The sequence below is a fragment of the Canis lupus genome, chromosome 29 (genome assembly GCF_048164855.1).
Source record: "Canis lupus baileyi chromosome 29, mCanLup2.hap1, whole genome shotgun sequence".
Classification (NCBI taxonomy): domain Eukaryota; kingdom Metazoa; phylum Chordata; class Mammalia; order Carnivora; family Canidae; genus Canis; species Canis lupus.
This window is the reverse complement of record NC_132866.1, coordinates 14,027,212-14,040,964: the sequence shown is the minus strand read 5'-3', so window position 1 is coordinate 14,040,964 and position 13,753 is coordinate 14,027,212. Positions and strand designations below refer to the sequence as shown.

The 13,753-nt window shown below is 50.2% G+C and overlaps 2 protein-coding genes across 7 annotated transcripts in view; both read right to left on the bottom strand.

Annotated features, from left to right (window-relative positions):
- Positions 1 to 1,005: 1,005 nt before the first annotated feature.
- On the bottom strand, positions 1,006 to 8,845 carry SPMIP5 (sperm microtubule inner protein 5). 3 transcript variants are annotated; one of them, XM_072805174.1, is made up of 6 exons: positions 8,747 to 8,845; positions 6,503 to 6,568; positions 3,927 to 4,145; positions 2,123 to 2,306; positions 1,497 to 1,597; positions 1,006 to 1,375 (listed from the first exon to the last, which is right to left on the bottom strand). In XM_072805174.1, the coding sequence occupies exons 2-6, from the start codon at positions 6,555 to 6,557 to the stop codon at positions 1,230 to 1,232; spliced, it is 705 nt and encodes a 234-aa protein (XP_072661275.1). In that variant the 5' UTR covers positions 6,558 to 6,568; positions 8,747 to 8,845; the 3' UTR covers positions 1,006 to 1,229. The 3 variants fall into 3 exon arrangements, with proteins under 3 accessions (XP_072661275.1, XP_072661274.1, XP_072661276.1); XM_072805173.1 differs by lacking the exon at positions 8,747 to 8,845 and adding an exon at positions 7,935 to 7,965; XM_072805175.1 differs by lacking the exon at positions 8,747 to 8,845 and adding an exon at positions 7,761 to 7,879.
- A 476-nt stretch (positions 8,846 to 9,321) lies between these two features.
- Positions 9,322 to 13,753, bottom strand: part of HSPA12A (heat shock protein family A (Hsp70) member 12A) — a 160,521-nt gene continuing 156,089 nt past the window's right edge. For all 4 annotated transcript variants that reach the window (XM_072805166.1, XM_072805165.1, XM_072805167.1 and 1 more), the window contains one exon: positions 9,322 to 13,474. In XM_072805166.1, coding sequence (XP_072661267.1) covers positions 12,837 to 13,474 — 638 coding nt within the window. In that variant the 3' untranslated portion in view covers positions 9,322 to 12,836. The remainder of the gene's footprint in view (positions 13,475 to 13,753) is intronic.

Sequence of the window (13,753 nt, the reverse complement as noted above, 5' to 3'; positions counted from 1 at the left end):
AATACTAAATCACACTTGGAGGTTCATAAAAATGAATACGTAACTTTTTTCTTATCAAAGTTCTTTATGTTCAGCAGAGTTAAAGATCTGACACCTGATCTTTCTGCCCAGAGAACCCTGATGAACATTCCCATGCTGGGCAAGACTCTCAGGAGTAGAGTGCTATATATTTTGGCTCTGCCCATTTCTGAGCCTTTTGATGCCTCCAATGGTCTCGCTGCTCTGGGAGCTGCATTTAATGTTCTCTGAGTGCCAGTAGATACAGAGCGAGGTGAGAGAGAGTGCCTATTAGTGGCAACAGGAGGTTAGCTAGTGCTATGGATTGAATTGTGTCTCCATAAAGTGTTATGTTGAAGTCCGAACCCCCCGGTACCTCAGACTATGACTTCTTTGGAAAGAGGCTCATTGTAGGTGTCATTAGCCATGTTTAGACAAGCTCATCCTAGAAGACAGTGGGCCCTAATCCGGTGTGACTGCCATCCTTAAAAGAAGACAGCCATGTGAAGACACAGACACAGAGGGACGCCTTGTGACCATAAAGACAGAGATTGTAGTTAGGCACCAAGGAAGGCCAAGGAGCTGGAAAGAGGCAAGGAAGGATTCTCGCCCTAAGGTTTCAGAGGAAGCATGGTCCTATTAACACCCTGAATTTGGATTTCTAGCTCCCAGAACTGTGAGGGAATAAACTTCTATTGTCTTATGGCATCCAGTTCGAGGTACTGTTACAGTGGCCCTGTGAAACAAATACATCTCGTGTCTGCCCATTGGGATCTCCTGAGAAGTGGGATTCTGAAACACCAGGGCTCGATGGGCATGGCTCCGTGCCAGTGTTGGGAATCACCACATCAGGGACCGCTGGTTAGAGGGCTGGCTAGGGCTTCAGTAGAAGCCTGATCCAGGTGCACAACACTACCTCAAAGTAAGCAGGAGATGGGCCTCACCTTGGCTCTTCTCAAGGTCAACATAATGTGTAGAAACCACATCCCCCCATAGAAACCTTCAGCATGCAAGCAGTATCCTCTTTATTCCCACACAACAATAAAAGGTCTTTATCATAAATGACACGCTATTGCCAAATAGACAGGGTGCAGGTGGCAGTTGAAAGGATTCTTAGGTTTTGAAATTTCCCTAGCGCCTGTTGGGTGTGGGTGAGGGGCTGGTTCTCGTGAAAGAACAGTGAGCTTCTGAGTCCCCCTTTGAGGTCTCCTCTTCTTGGGAGGCTGTCTGCGTCAGCTTTTTGCATACTTTGCTGAGGACAGTGGCTCTAAATAAATCTTCCCGTTGCATGACGTATTTGACCTCTGCCTACAGCCACGTGTCACCAGAAGTCTGGGGTCCTCTGTCAGGGGTCTTCTATGGGCCAAACAGCTACCACCTGGAAGAGAAACCACCCTAACCAGCTGTAGGCAGATGGCTCAGCTAAACAGAGAGGCTACTACAAACATAACATCCCGTTTTTAAAACTAGTAGGAAGGAAAGAAAGAGTATTCCCTTACCTGGGTTAGAAAAATCCAGATATTTGGGCAGCAGCCCTTCACGTTGCAAAACTTTTGGAGAAGGGGCAGAAGGAAGTTGTGTGGACCCATCTGCATATATTCTAAAAAACAAAAGTCATAGACTTACTCCTTTTTTTAATAGAAAGAAAGAAGAAAAAAAAGAAAGAAAAATATAATCTATGTAGGTCCTGTGTGTGCACAGCAGGTTTCTTTCTAATCCTGACAATTTATCCTAAACTTAAAGCATTATCACATCTCCCTTTCACAGAAGGGAAAACAGGCCAAAGAGTTGCCCTCCGTGGTGCTATACGCCATCCTCAGCGCCTTCAGGCCTTAGGACTGAGGCCCTGTTGGTTTTTTACTCCCGGCCTCTCCCTGCAAACCAGCACAGACTATAGGCAAGTCTTCTGGAGAATGCAGGATGGGATGGGGAGGGAGGATGGGGAGGGCGGATGGCTGCTTACGGTGACAGGCCTGCAACTACAAACAAGGCCTCTTCTGTGCAACAAATCAACCATAAAGGCAGCCGTAGAGCTGGGATGGGGCGTCTGCAAACCCCCTGGGGCCCAGTATCAGCTCTCGTCCTGGTTCTGGTCTCCCATGGCTGCGCCCTAAGCTGGACTTACTCGTATGACTTCAGGTGTGCCCCCCTGGACTGCTCCATGAGGTCCAGGAAGTCCTGGTAGCAGTTTCTGGCCATGACAGAATACCGTGTGGCGCAGCCTAATTCGGTGACCTTGGCTCTCGGGAGGTAGCCAGCCCAGCCAGGGATCGGGGGCTCCTGGAGAGGTTTCTTTATGTATTTGTGTTCTGTCAAAAAATACAGTGCTTCCTGAGGCCTTTGGGAAGTCACACAGGGGGTGATGCTCCCCAGTTAGCCGGCACCCCAAGTTACCCCGGGCAAACCCCAGGCCTCTAGATGCCCTGAGAGCAGCAACCATGGGTTGATTGGTTCTGTGCTCTGGGCACGTTGGCAGGGACTTTACAAATACCCTCTGATTTCATGCGCTCACAAACTGTGAGAAGTTGACACCATTATTACCTACACCTTACAGAGCAAGATGGGGAAATTTAAAGAGGTTAAGAGAGTCTTGGCCAAGGTCACACGGCAAGGAAGTGGTAGGGCCAGGCTTCAAACCTGCATCTGTCTGAGTCTCAAGCTCTTTCTCTTTAACAGACCCTGCTCCTCTTTCAGACTAATAAAAAAAAGCTTCACACATTGCTCTTTCACAGTTTACATAAAGGAAGCAGGAGAAGCTTCTAGGTGGGAAGAAAACACATCACACACAGCACCAGGAATCTGCTTTCAGGTCATGAATGACTCTGGCTGGCTGACCCGGGGCATTGTCACATTTGGGAGATGAAAGACTCCTGCCCGCCCGCCTCCTCCAGCTGCTGTCAGAATAGAATGAGGCCACCGAGTCCCAGAACCTCAGAGCTGGAAGGCGCAGGTAGGGAGCATCTAGTTCATCCTTCCCTGCCCTGGATGGAGGAACGACAACCCAGAGAGGGGAAGCCATGTGCCCTAGGTCACACAGCAAATAGTCAGAGTTGGGCTAAATCTCAAACTCTTAGGCAGATGTTCTGTGTTATGGCTCAGAAAACTTTAAAGCCCAACAAACGTGTGAGTTAGCCACCCCAAACAATTACAGGAATAATAATAGAGACAATTCTCTTCCTATACCTTTAGACCTTAAAAAAAAAACAAAAACAACAAACAAAAAACAGGGACACTGGGTGGCTCTGGGGTTGAGCATCCACCCTTCCCTCAGGTCGTGACCCTGGGGTCCTAGACTGAGTCCCTCATCGGGCTCCCCACAGGGAGCCTGCCTCTCCCTCTGCCTAGATCTCTGCCTCTCTCAGTGTCTCTCCTGAATAAATAAATAAAATCTTAAAAAAACAAACAAAAACAAAATGGTCCAGGGCAAATCATCCTTGTAATTAGCATTATAGAATCACATCATCAGTTGTTTTTGTCATTGGTGTTGTGGCTGTTAGTGGTTGTCATTCAATGCCTGAGGTTCCAGCCGAGGTCTGACCTCAGACAAGGGCCACTACCTCTGCAGACTCAGGAACCCCATCTCTAAAATGGAAATAATGGTGCCTGGCACAGAGAAAGCAACCACAAAGTGCACAGACCATGGCAGCAGGTGAGGTATGGACGTTCCTGGTGACTTGAGGGGCTGGGAGTGGGAGATGGGGTCTCAGTTTGCAGCACCCTCTTGCCTGACCAGGGCTGTGTCCCTCTCCCCCTGGAAATGTTTCTTTCTCATTGCATGAACCCAAGCCTCTGGGACCTGCTGCACACCGCCCGGGGATCTGGACCCTGGAGGGGGGCTGGAGTCTGTGCTCCCTGAGGTGGCTCAGCAGGTCCACCCTGCCTGCACTTGGACCCTGGGAGGAGGGGACTGGTTTCCTGGGGGCCAGTACCCAGACTCAGGGGGTGGTACTGCCGGAGGTACTGGTGCAGCGCCCGCAGGACAGTCTCCTCCGAGCAGACGGGCTGCAGCTTCTGGGCAGTGGCCACGGAGCAGCGAAATTCCTCCAGCTGGTTTTTATATCGCCGTGTGTTCTCCTGGAAGATTTTCAGACAGTGGGACATACTGTCCTTGCTGGTGGCTTGCTGGCAGCTAAGGTAGGGCACAAAGCCTGCAAGAGCCGACGAATTACAGGCGGTCAGAACCTGCAGAAGCTCCCCAGAACCTCAGCCCACTACTTGGCATTTCTTCCTTGGCCCACAACACTGCATTTTTCCAAAGGCCATTAATACAAGCAGGGCTGTTGTTTGCACGGCGGTGCTGGGCCCTCCCAAGGCCATGAAAAGTGACCTTGGAGCTGGGGAGGGAAGGCCCATTTCAACAAAGACGATGACAGTAATATTCTTTGATAGCAAAGCCCCTGATGTCAGTCTGAACAGCAAATGGGGAAAGCATTTAATGGGCCAAAATGATAGTCTGAGGAGTAATTGAAATTATTCATCTTTTTAGAGAGAAAGCTTATTTTCCTTGACACTTCCCAAATGCAATTTGGGATCTTTTTTGTCGGACCATCGGGAAATTGCGGGCTTATTAAAAGCTGAGACCTATTACACAAAAAAAGGTAAATTCATTATCTGTGAGGCCCACCCCCTAGAACAATTTTTTACCATTTCCCACAAAATAACATATAATCATTACAATTAGTATGGGTAAAACACAAGTATTTATTTAAACTAGATGCTGAATCCCAGGGACTATACTATTGTCACAATAAAACTATTTTTTGAAAGAACAAATGAGGAAAAACTGGTTAAGAACTTGGTTTTCAATGGCTAAATAAATAAATACCTCCTGCTCATTATGGAAGCCCAACATTTTGCCTTTCTCCCTAAAGAAAATCTGACTGCAGAGTTAAAAGCAGCAACCCTGCCTCCCACGCCCTGCAAGAAGCCACTTCTGGAAGAATCTAATTACTAGACTGTTCTTGGAGCCCTCCACCCACCAACCAGTCTCCTCAACCCTGGGGCAATTAAAAGATACCCTCGTGTTGCGGCGGGCGAAGATGGTAGAAACAGAGGGGCCTGCCACCAGGACCTTGGCCTGGTTGGGTTTTATGTAACTGTATATATATATACACACACATAGGAATATAAGCTACCTTCACTGAGTCTTACTAAGGACCAGGACTAATTTTAGGAGAAATCTATCATTATCCTGCAGAGAGGTTTGAAACTGTGTCTCCCAAATAGACAAGTCCAAGTCCTAACCCTTGGGACCCGTGAATGTGAGTGACCTTGCCTGAAAATAGGGTCTTTGCAGACGTCTTTAAGGATTTGGAAATGAGATTATCCTTGACTAAGGATGAACCCCAAATCTAACCATCTCTGCCTTGGTCCACTTGGTCCACTGTCTATGTCTGGCCAGCTGGCTGGGCCAGTATAGGTACGTTAGCTTTTTAAGACACTTGTTGAAAGCACTCCGTTATAAGAGAAGGGAGAGGGGGACCTGAGAAAGAGACACAGAGATGCAGGGCAGAAGGCCACGCAAACAGTCGTGTGAAGACAGCGGCAGAGATTGCATCCATGCTGCCACGAGAAACTGGAAGAGGCGAGAAAGGACCCTCCGCTAGAGCCTCCGGAGAGGGCAGGGTGCTACCAACAGCTGGATTTCGCCTCCAGAACTGAGGCTGTTGTTTTAAATGTCTGTTGTTTTAAACTGCAGCCCTAAGAGACTAATACCCCCTTTTAATAGACATTTTCACTTACCACAGAAAGTACCCTACACTGTGGCCAAGCAGGGTGTTAGAACCTCAGTTTGTTAGAACTCAGAACCTGTTCTCTTAACCAGCCAGAAGGACCAGGGAGGGGTGAGGCTGGGTAACCTTGGAGTATTCCCCATGCATCTCCTCTCCTAAGAACACCTTATGTGAGAGCTGAGGGCCCATGAAGACCACTGGATTTGTCACAGAGATGTGACTAAGTTCTCAGTAGCCCAGAAGCCCAAGGAGGAGAACCTTTAGGTAGGGTGACCAGCTATCCCTGTTTGCCAAGGACTTAGGGGCTTCCTGGGGCTGAGGACTTTCAGTGCCAAAATCAGGGCCATTCCAGACAAACCAGGGCACTTGATCACTCTCCCTCTCGGGGACACAGGAATAGGACCATACAAACAGCCCTAGTGCAAGACCTGAGAAAGCTCAACTTGGGAAAAATGACAAGGCCTTATTATTCATTGTGTCTATCCCCATAGCACTGTGTCCATCTTGGTCCAAATATGCTGAAAAGACATGAAGTGCTTCCTGCACACCAGGCCATGTCCTGGGAGATCTGGCCTATTACATCATTCCATTAATCAGAACTCAGTTATCAGCCATCTTCAGCAAGGGAGCGCTTTCAACAAGTGTCTTAAAAAGCTAGAGTGCCATACTGGCCCAGTAGGCCAGAAAGACACGGACGGTGGACCAAGGCAGGGACAGTGACCAGGACCGTGGATCTCCCGTCATGCACATCTGCAGGGCACATCACCACTTACCACTGTAGCCTGGTGTGATTGGCAGATGTCTCATGAAGGTCTTGGAAGACTCCATGATTTCACTTGCTGTTAATGAAGGGAAGAGGGGATGAAATTACCTTATCAAACGTCCCTGACTCAAGAACTCACTATGCGTGGGCTAGAGCCCTTGGGATTCGAAGGAGCCTGCCAGGGGGTTGGGACAGAGAGGCAGCACCACCATCTTAACACAGAACCAGCAGACATAGTTGGCGTCAGTTATAAAACCAATGGCCCGATACCAAGGATTGCTCACCTTTGACATGAACTTAGAATAACAGGTGTGCAGATCACCACCCATGAGCGTCTCCCCTCCTGCGACTCCTCCATCCACCCAACTTGCCACCCAACCTTCCATGCATCCAGCCAGCAATCATGAACTGTATACACACTGTGGTCAACAACTGTGAGGAGGTGAGGAACGTAAAAATGAGCGGGACCCAGGAGCCCCTGTGTGAAGCCCCTGAACCTCAGAAGAGGGAAGAGATGAAGCATCTGCACCCCCAGAGCCTTTCTTTTCCCACCAGGAAAAGGTCGCACCAGTGTCCCCACCCCCTACCACTACCCTCAGGACACCTGGCAGTGTCCAGAGACATTTTTGGTTGTCACGACAGGGGGATGGGGTGCTACCGGTATCTAGGGAGCCAGAGGCCAAGGATTCTGCTAAACATCCCACAACACACAGGGCAGCCCCACGACAGAGAATTAGAATAAGTTATGGCTGGAAGGGCTCAGAAGTCCCCAAAGGTTGGCATGGAGTCCAAGATGGGCGAGCAGGGCAGGGAGGTGAGATCACCACCACATCGGTTTATGTGGATGCTGCCTCCCCACTTCCAGGATGGCTAATGGTCCCAGCAAAGGGGCCAGGGCCTGCATCTGGGCATCTGTCGGTGCTGCCAAATGCTACACTACCAAGCCAGTTCAACTCTCAAAAGTAAGTCCTTAGCGGCCAGGACAGGTGGTCTCAGGGGTGGCGGGGAGGGCCACAGTGGTGTTTACTCAGGGGTGACGGGAATCTTAAACACACTCACACACGTACAGGACCCTTGCTAGGACGCAGCTGATGCGGGACTACCTGTCTTGGTAAATCCTCACAGCCGCCCCAAGGCTTAGCTCCCATTTGAGCCCTGCACTGATGGAAGAGAAAAATAAGGCACAGACAGGCTAAGTAACTCGTCTGAGGGCTGTCCCATTCAAGGAGGCAAGCAGGAGGACATCTAAATCCGGACGGCAGGCTTACTTTGCCCAAAAGCCTGGCCCTAGGGAGAGGCCTGTATCGGGTGCGGTGGGTGGCAGCCTGGGCGGCTGCCCGGAGGAGGTGGAATCCAGGTGGAGAGGGGGTGTGCTGGGGGTGGGACCCCGGAGGGGCCGGAAAGCGCGGCCACAGCCCCCCCTCCCGGGGGCGCGTCCTCACCTGCGCGGCCTCCAGTCCCCCAGGCCTCCAGTCCCCCAGCCCTCCCAGCCCTCCCAGTCCTCCCAGTCCTCCCAGCCCACCAGCCTCGCAGCCTTTGTGCGCTCACCCGTCCTGGGGGAGGGGCGGGGGGAGGGGCGAGGAGGGGCCGGACGCCCCGCTGCCCCTCCCCCACCGCGACCAGGGCGCTTGGGTGAACCCCAGTGGATGTGGGGGCGCCTCCCCTTGCTCCCGGCTCAGCGTGGGCCCCCGGGCCTGTTCAGTGATTTGCCCAACAAATATTTGGCCTCTGCAGCTGTTCTCCACACGTGGTCCCCCCAGCTGGGCCCCCCTGGGTTTTGGAACTGGGGGGAGAGCAACCTGAGGGCATCTAGGTCAAAGCTGCCTTTTCTGCGGGTCCACACTGGGGCGGCCTGGATTTGGATGGGAGGAGGGTTGGCCACTGGCCACAGGCCTTCCTGCGGGAGTCAGGGCTGTGGGAGGGGCTGGCCCGGGGGAGGGGGGGGGCAGCAAGCAGCCTGGGCTGGGCTGGAGAGGGGCAGTGCACCAAAGTGAAGAGGGGGAGGGTGCCAGGAAGTGGAGCCCTACTCCTTTCTAATCATCCTCATTTTCTGGGAGCTAAAGGGGGCCTGAGCCTTGTCTCCCTGGATTCAAACCAAGATGCCCACTGTGTGACCCAGGCAGAGGGAATGAGGGCCTTTCAAGGCTGCTAGTCCCAGTGGGGCCCTATATCTACAAAAACCTGTAACAGCTGATCACCCAAGGGCACTATTTCCCGGTAGGTGTGTTTCACTGCATCTCCCAGCCTTACCTACCTGACTTCCTGGGAGTTCAGCCTCAGATGAAGGCTAGTGAAACTACTCACTTAGGAGGAACCCATTTGTACCCCCCTCAGAGCCCCAGGACTCCACCACAGATTCCGGAAGCTTCTAAAGCGAGCTCTGGAACACTCTCGAGGCTCTAGGTGCAGCAGGCAGCCTGGCCTGCCTGCTAGGATACTCGGGCAAGGTACCAGTCCTGGGCCCTTCCGCTTTGTTTTCAACGACCTGCATGTACTTGGGTGCCGTGGAGTTGTCAGTGGCCACCCCGGCTCACCTGCCTTCTGTCTGGCTAGAAGCCACTTTCTGCAGCTTGGAGGGGAAAGGGACTCATGAACACGGATGGAATCCTGGTTCCCAGCAAACAGAGGAGCCAGTCTTGTTGGAATGAAAGTTAACATTTTTTAAAAAGCTTGCTTGCAACATTTAGGAAAAAACCTAAAAGTCTGTCTCCCTCTGAGCGAGATGGAGCTGAGGGGGAAGTCAGCAATGATGCATCCGCGATTCCATTCACAGATTCATACCGAGAAAAAAAAAAAAAAAAAAAAAAAAAAAGGTTGGGCCACACAAGATCCAGAGTTTCGCTTTATTAGACATCTGTGAAGACAGAGTTTGCGAGTACAATCTCGTCAAGTTGTGAACAGCTGCAAAGTTCGGTGGAGTGTGAATTTATCTTGTAGTGAACAAGACCCCAATGGCTGATAGTTTAGAAGAAAGTTCCATGTTCCAAGCGGATGAGAGGTGTGACGTAACGGACAACGACTTTTATACTAGTCATCCACTTAGTCATTTCCCAGCGTAAATATGCAGCTTACAGCTACTTCATCTCTACATGTGAAGTTCGATCTTCGACTAATAATGCATTTGGACTCCTGCTTATATTGATGCATGCGATTCTTTGCCACCCTGGCAATTAACCAGACCTAGACTCTAAAAGCTAAACTTGATCTAAATAACATCCTAGGGGGCGGGCAGGCTCTGCAATCTGGACTCAGTCTTAGTCATCACGTTGTGCAAGTGCCTATGTGTCTCCTTCTCTTGCCTATCTTGTCTTTCTGTAACTTGTCTGTTATTCAGCATTTATTGACGCCTGCTGTGTACAGACAGGGCAGTTCCAAAGGCAGTCCTCCCTGACAATTCTGCCTCCAAAACAATGAACATCAGATAATAATATCCCAGGGACGGTTGAGTAATGGTCAAGACAACAGGCTTTTTAGAAACTTCCTAAGATTAGAAAATGTGTCTGAGTATATTTATCCAGTGTTCTCATTCTAGAATATTTCTGTGGGCAGGAGAGAGAGGAGGGATGGATTGGGGGATTCCCTTTAAGAATCAGCTATTGGGGCTGCATTTCTGGGGCCAGAAGAAAGTCCAGTAAAGTTATCACTCCCTCTCCATCATGGGTTTGCCAACAGTGCAGAAGTCAGCCAATTTGCTAAAGAGAAATCACAGGCAAGGAGACATCCTCAGTGCAAGGTGGGAAAAGCCTTACATTAGCAAAACAAAACAAAACAAAACAAAAAACCGACTAAATTACTCACACACTTAATCGAGTGGAACAGCTGGAATCTGCGTACCCCTCGATTCCTTCCTGGAACCCTGTTGTCAACACTGCAGACAGACCACACTTGGCCCTCAGAGGGACCGCTCTGCCCCCACAAGAAGCAGCTGACAGCCCTGCAGGGCCGCAAAGAGTTTTCCTGCACAGTCACGTGGCTTACAGAATAGCCAGGATGTTCAGCTCTCAAAGACGGGACAGGAGAACCGACACATGATTACACTCCCTTCAATATAAACTGTGAGCCTTTGGGAAGGATGTGAGTGAAGCAAGGTCTGACGAAGCTGGCGATCCAGGTGTTGTCCCATTTTTTTTCCAGAGTATGGGGAGCCTGGGCACCTCTGACTCTTGCTCAGCCTCGCATACATAGTCCGTAAGCTTAGTATCAGTACAAATAGGTAAGTAAGCGCAATTAAAAAATGAAGCCATGGGAAATCAAAGGCAACAATGTCATCAACAAAATTCAAAGTGCGTTTTCCCTTCGTTGTTGTTGTTGTTTAACAAGTAAAGCAGCACATTGTAGAAATAAAGATTCTGTACAATATTCTAATATCGTATGTACATAAAATTATATTACTTATAACTAAGTTGAGAAGTCTTATTTGCAGAATATGGCTGGCAACACCAAAGAGAGATCCAAGAACATTTATAGCTTTTGAAGCAGAGCAGGCAAGAGAACCAGAACCCTAGCAAGCACACCTTTGTGCCTGGACACGCAATCCTGCGGCAAAGTTAACGTGACTAGCGTTCTAGCATTCTCTGGGTCAGGGGTTTGTTCGTGTTTCACATTCGAGCAGGGAATTCTGCAGCAGGCGGTGTGAAAAGACATGTGCAAATGAAACTGGAAATGCTTTTTCGAATCTGCATATCTGGCTATGGGAATGGGTTTGTGAATCCAGCTTGCCCTGAAGTTAGCTCCTTAGCTCATCTTCCCTTCATTCATTATGCATGCCTCCAGGGATTTAAAATCTTTAAAATCGAAATGAGTTCCAGCAGACACACCAGTTGGTTCCTCACCTCATTCTTACCGGGGTGTCTTTCTTCCAACTTGTCTCCTTCACAGGCCATGTCCCCAAGCCAGGTGGAGCCCCAGCCCCACTCGCTGAGGGTAGGGTGTGGGACTCTGGCTCTTCGCTAGAAAAATCCTCTCCCTAAGGGAGCCCCAAACAGGAAGACTGCAGGCGCTGGTCGCTGGTCTGTGCCTCAGCTTCCAACAAAACCTAAAGTTAGTTCTCAGATTCCCTCGGAGCCACAGTCCTCTGTGGTGTCTACTGAAAATGCAAATGCTGGTCGCCCTCCCCGAGACTCAGCTTCAATTTTTAAGAGGGACAGCATCCAGAAACCTGTTTTTAAGAGGTACCCAGGCAGTGCTGACGAGAGGGATCCACAGATCAGCTTTGAGAAGACCTGGCTTAACTCATTGAGTACAGATCTATGAATTCCTTTCAGATACGCTTTAAAAACGGAAGATTTTAATGAAACATTTCATCGTACAGATTCTCTATCCATGTGTAACCAATGTATTCTTTTTGAAATGTGGGAGTGCTGGCCAAAACTCTCTGAGAGATGAGGATGAGGAGGGAGTTAAGTTACGTACCCTTGTCAGGGTGAGGGGCTGTTCCAGACTCCTGGGCTTGCTGATGTGAACAAGGCAAACCGCAAGCCCATTTCCTCACGCAGAAGCCCACTAAACTTGGCTTGAATTATTTATGAATTCAGAAATCAGGATCTAGCATCTGGGGAAAGATGCCACACAGCATATGATTTGGTATAAATCAGCAGTGCCTGACTATCCATTTCCCTCGAAGCAAGCTTTCGCTGCCGAAAAGCTAAGGTGTCAGCTCTCCCACTCACTCAAATCCTAGTAGATTAGCTCAGGCTATGGTTACTCCTCCCTGAACCTATTCAGAATTGAAATGATGAGACCCTAAAATAGTGCCCAGCAGGGCCAGTCCTCTCCCACCAGCTGAAAATGCTCCCAGTTTCGTGAATCATCGCTTTTAATCACATGATGATGAAAAGCAATTAACTGCAGATGGACAGCATTCTGGGTCGACTGCCATCCACAAAATGTGAAAAAGAAAAGTCTCAAATAGATGAAGAATCTCCTCTTGGCTCAAAGATCTCATTTCAAATCTAGAAAGATAGCAATAGGGCCTCCTACGTTCTACCTAACGGGAGATCCGTGCAAATGAGGCTGAATCACTGCTGCAGAAACAGACTGATTCCCTTGTGCGGGTGGGTGTGTTTCACCACTCTGTACCTGTGAAAACTAGCTGCTCTTCCAGGATCCTCAGCTTTCTCATCCCCAAACCTCAACCTCAATTTCCAACAGTTTTTCTGACTCCAGTGTGCCCTCGAAAATCCCTAATTATTTCTAGCCCTAGTTGTTCCCATCTTCCCTGCTGAAATTCAGGTGAGCAATGCTGAGGGTCAAGGACAAGGGGGAAAGGACAGTCAAGGGGTAGGGGGGAGGTCCGCAGATGCAGGTGAGCTTAGTCCAAGGGGGCAGGCGGCGGGGCGGGCCGGTTAGTAATTTAAGAAGTCAATCCCAACCTTGACACTCTTCGCGGTGGCTATATCGACGGCCGTGGCCTTGATCTCTGTGTCCCCAAACTGCATGAGGGTCTGGATCTCCCTCCGGGCGGGCACGGCCGTGCCGCTGGTCCCTGTGAGATCCAGGCGGAGCGTGCCACACTTCTTCACCCCCGGGTCGGTGATGAAGCTCACGTCGTCGCACTCGGAGCTGTATATGTTGATGACGATGACCAGCTGGGAAGGCTTGGCCGGGGTGTAGCTACGCTTCACCAGCTCCCCCAGGGCCACCGACTGGTCGGCAGAAATGAACTTATCAAACACATCGGTGCACCAGCGAGTCCCATCCTTCACCAGAAGCTTCTCAGGAGGATGCTTGCCCTCCACGTAGCGGTTCAGCACGCCCACCCCGTAGGTGAGCGGTGATCGGCGCACCTTGATGACCGCGGGGTCCAGGCCGAAGAGGACCGCGCCCTTGAGGATAGTGAGGCCCACGTCCTGGGGGATGATGATGCGGCACTTGTCACCAAAGGCAGCCTGAACTGCCTGCTGCAGGAGGGGCGCCTCCGCAAAGCCTCCCACCAGGAAGAGGAACTTGACAGTGGACACCTCGGGCTTCTGAAACAGATCCCCTGAAAACAAAGAGTAAGGGACAATGTGCTGTCACCAAAAGCCACACCACCAAGGGAGACTGGTGGCCCAAGAGCGTGGGGAACACAGACCAAACCACTTGGGCCCGCTGCAGGGGCAGATGTGGCTATGCTGGTTGGACAGAATTTTTGTACAGCTGGTCTTTGAAAGAGAAGGTTTTGCACACTAATATGCGTAAGAAGTGAACACCAAAGCTCTTGGTCAGTAGAAACTCATTTTTATAGCTAGATGGTGATGGTTTTCACTAGTAATTTGTTAGG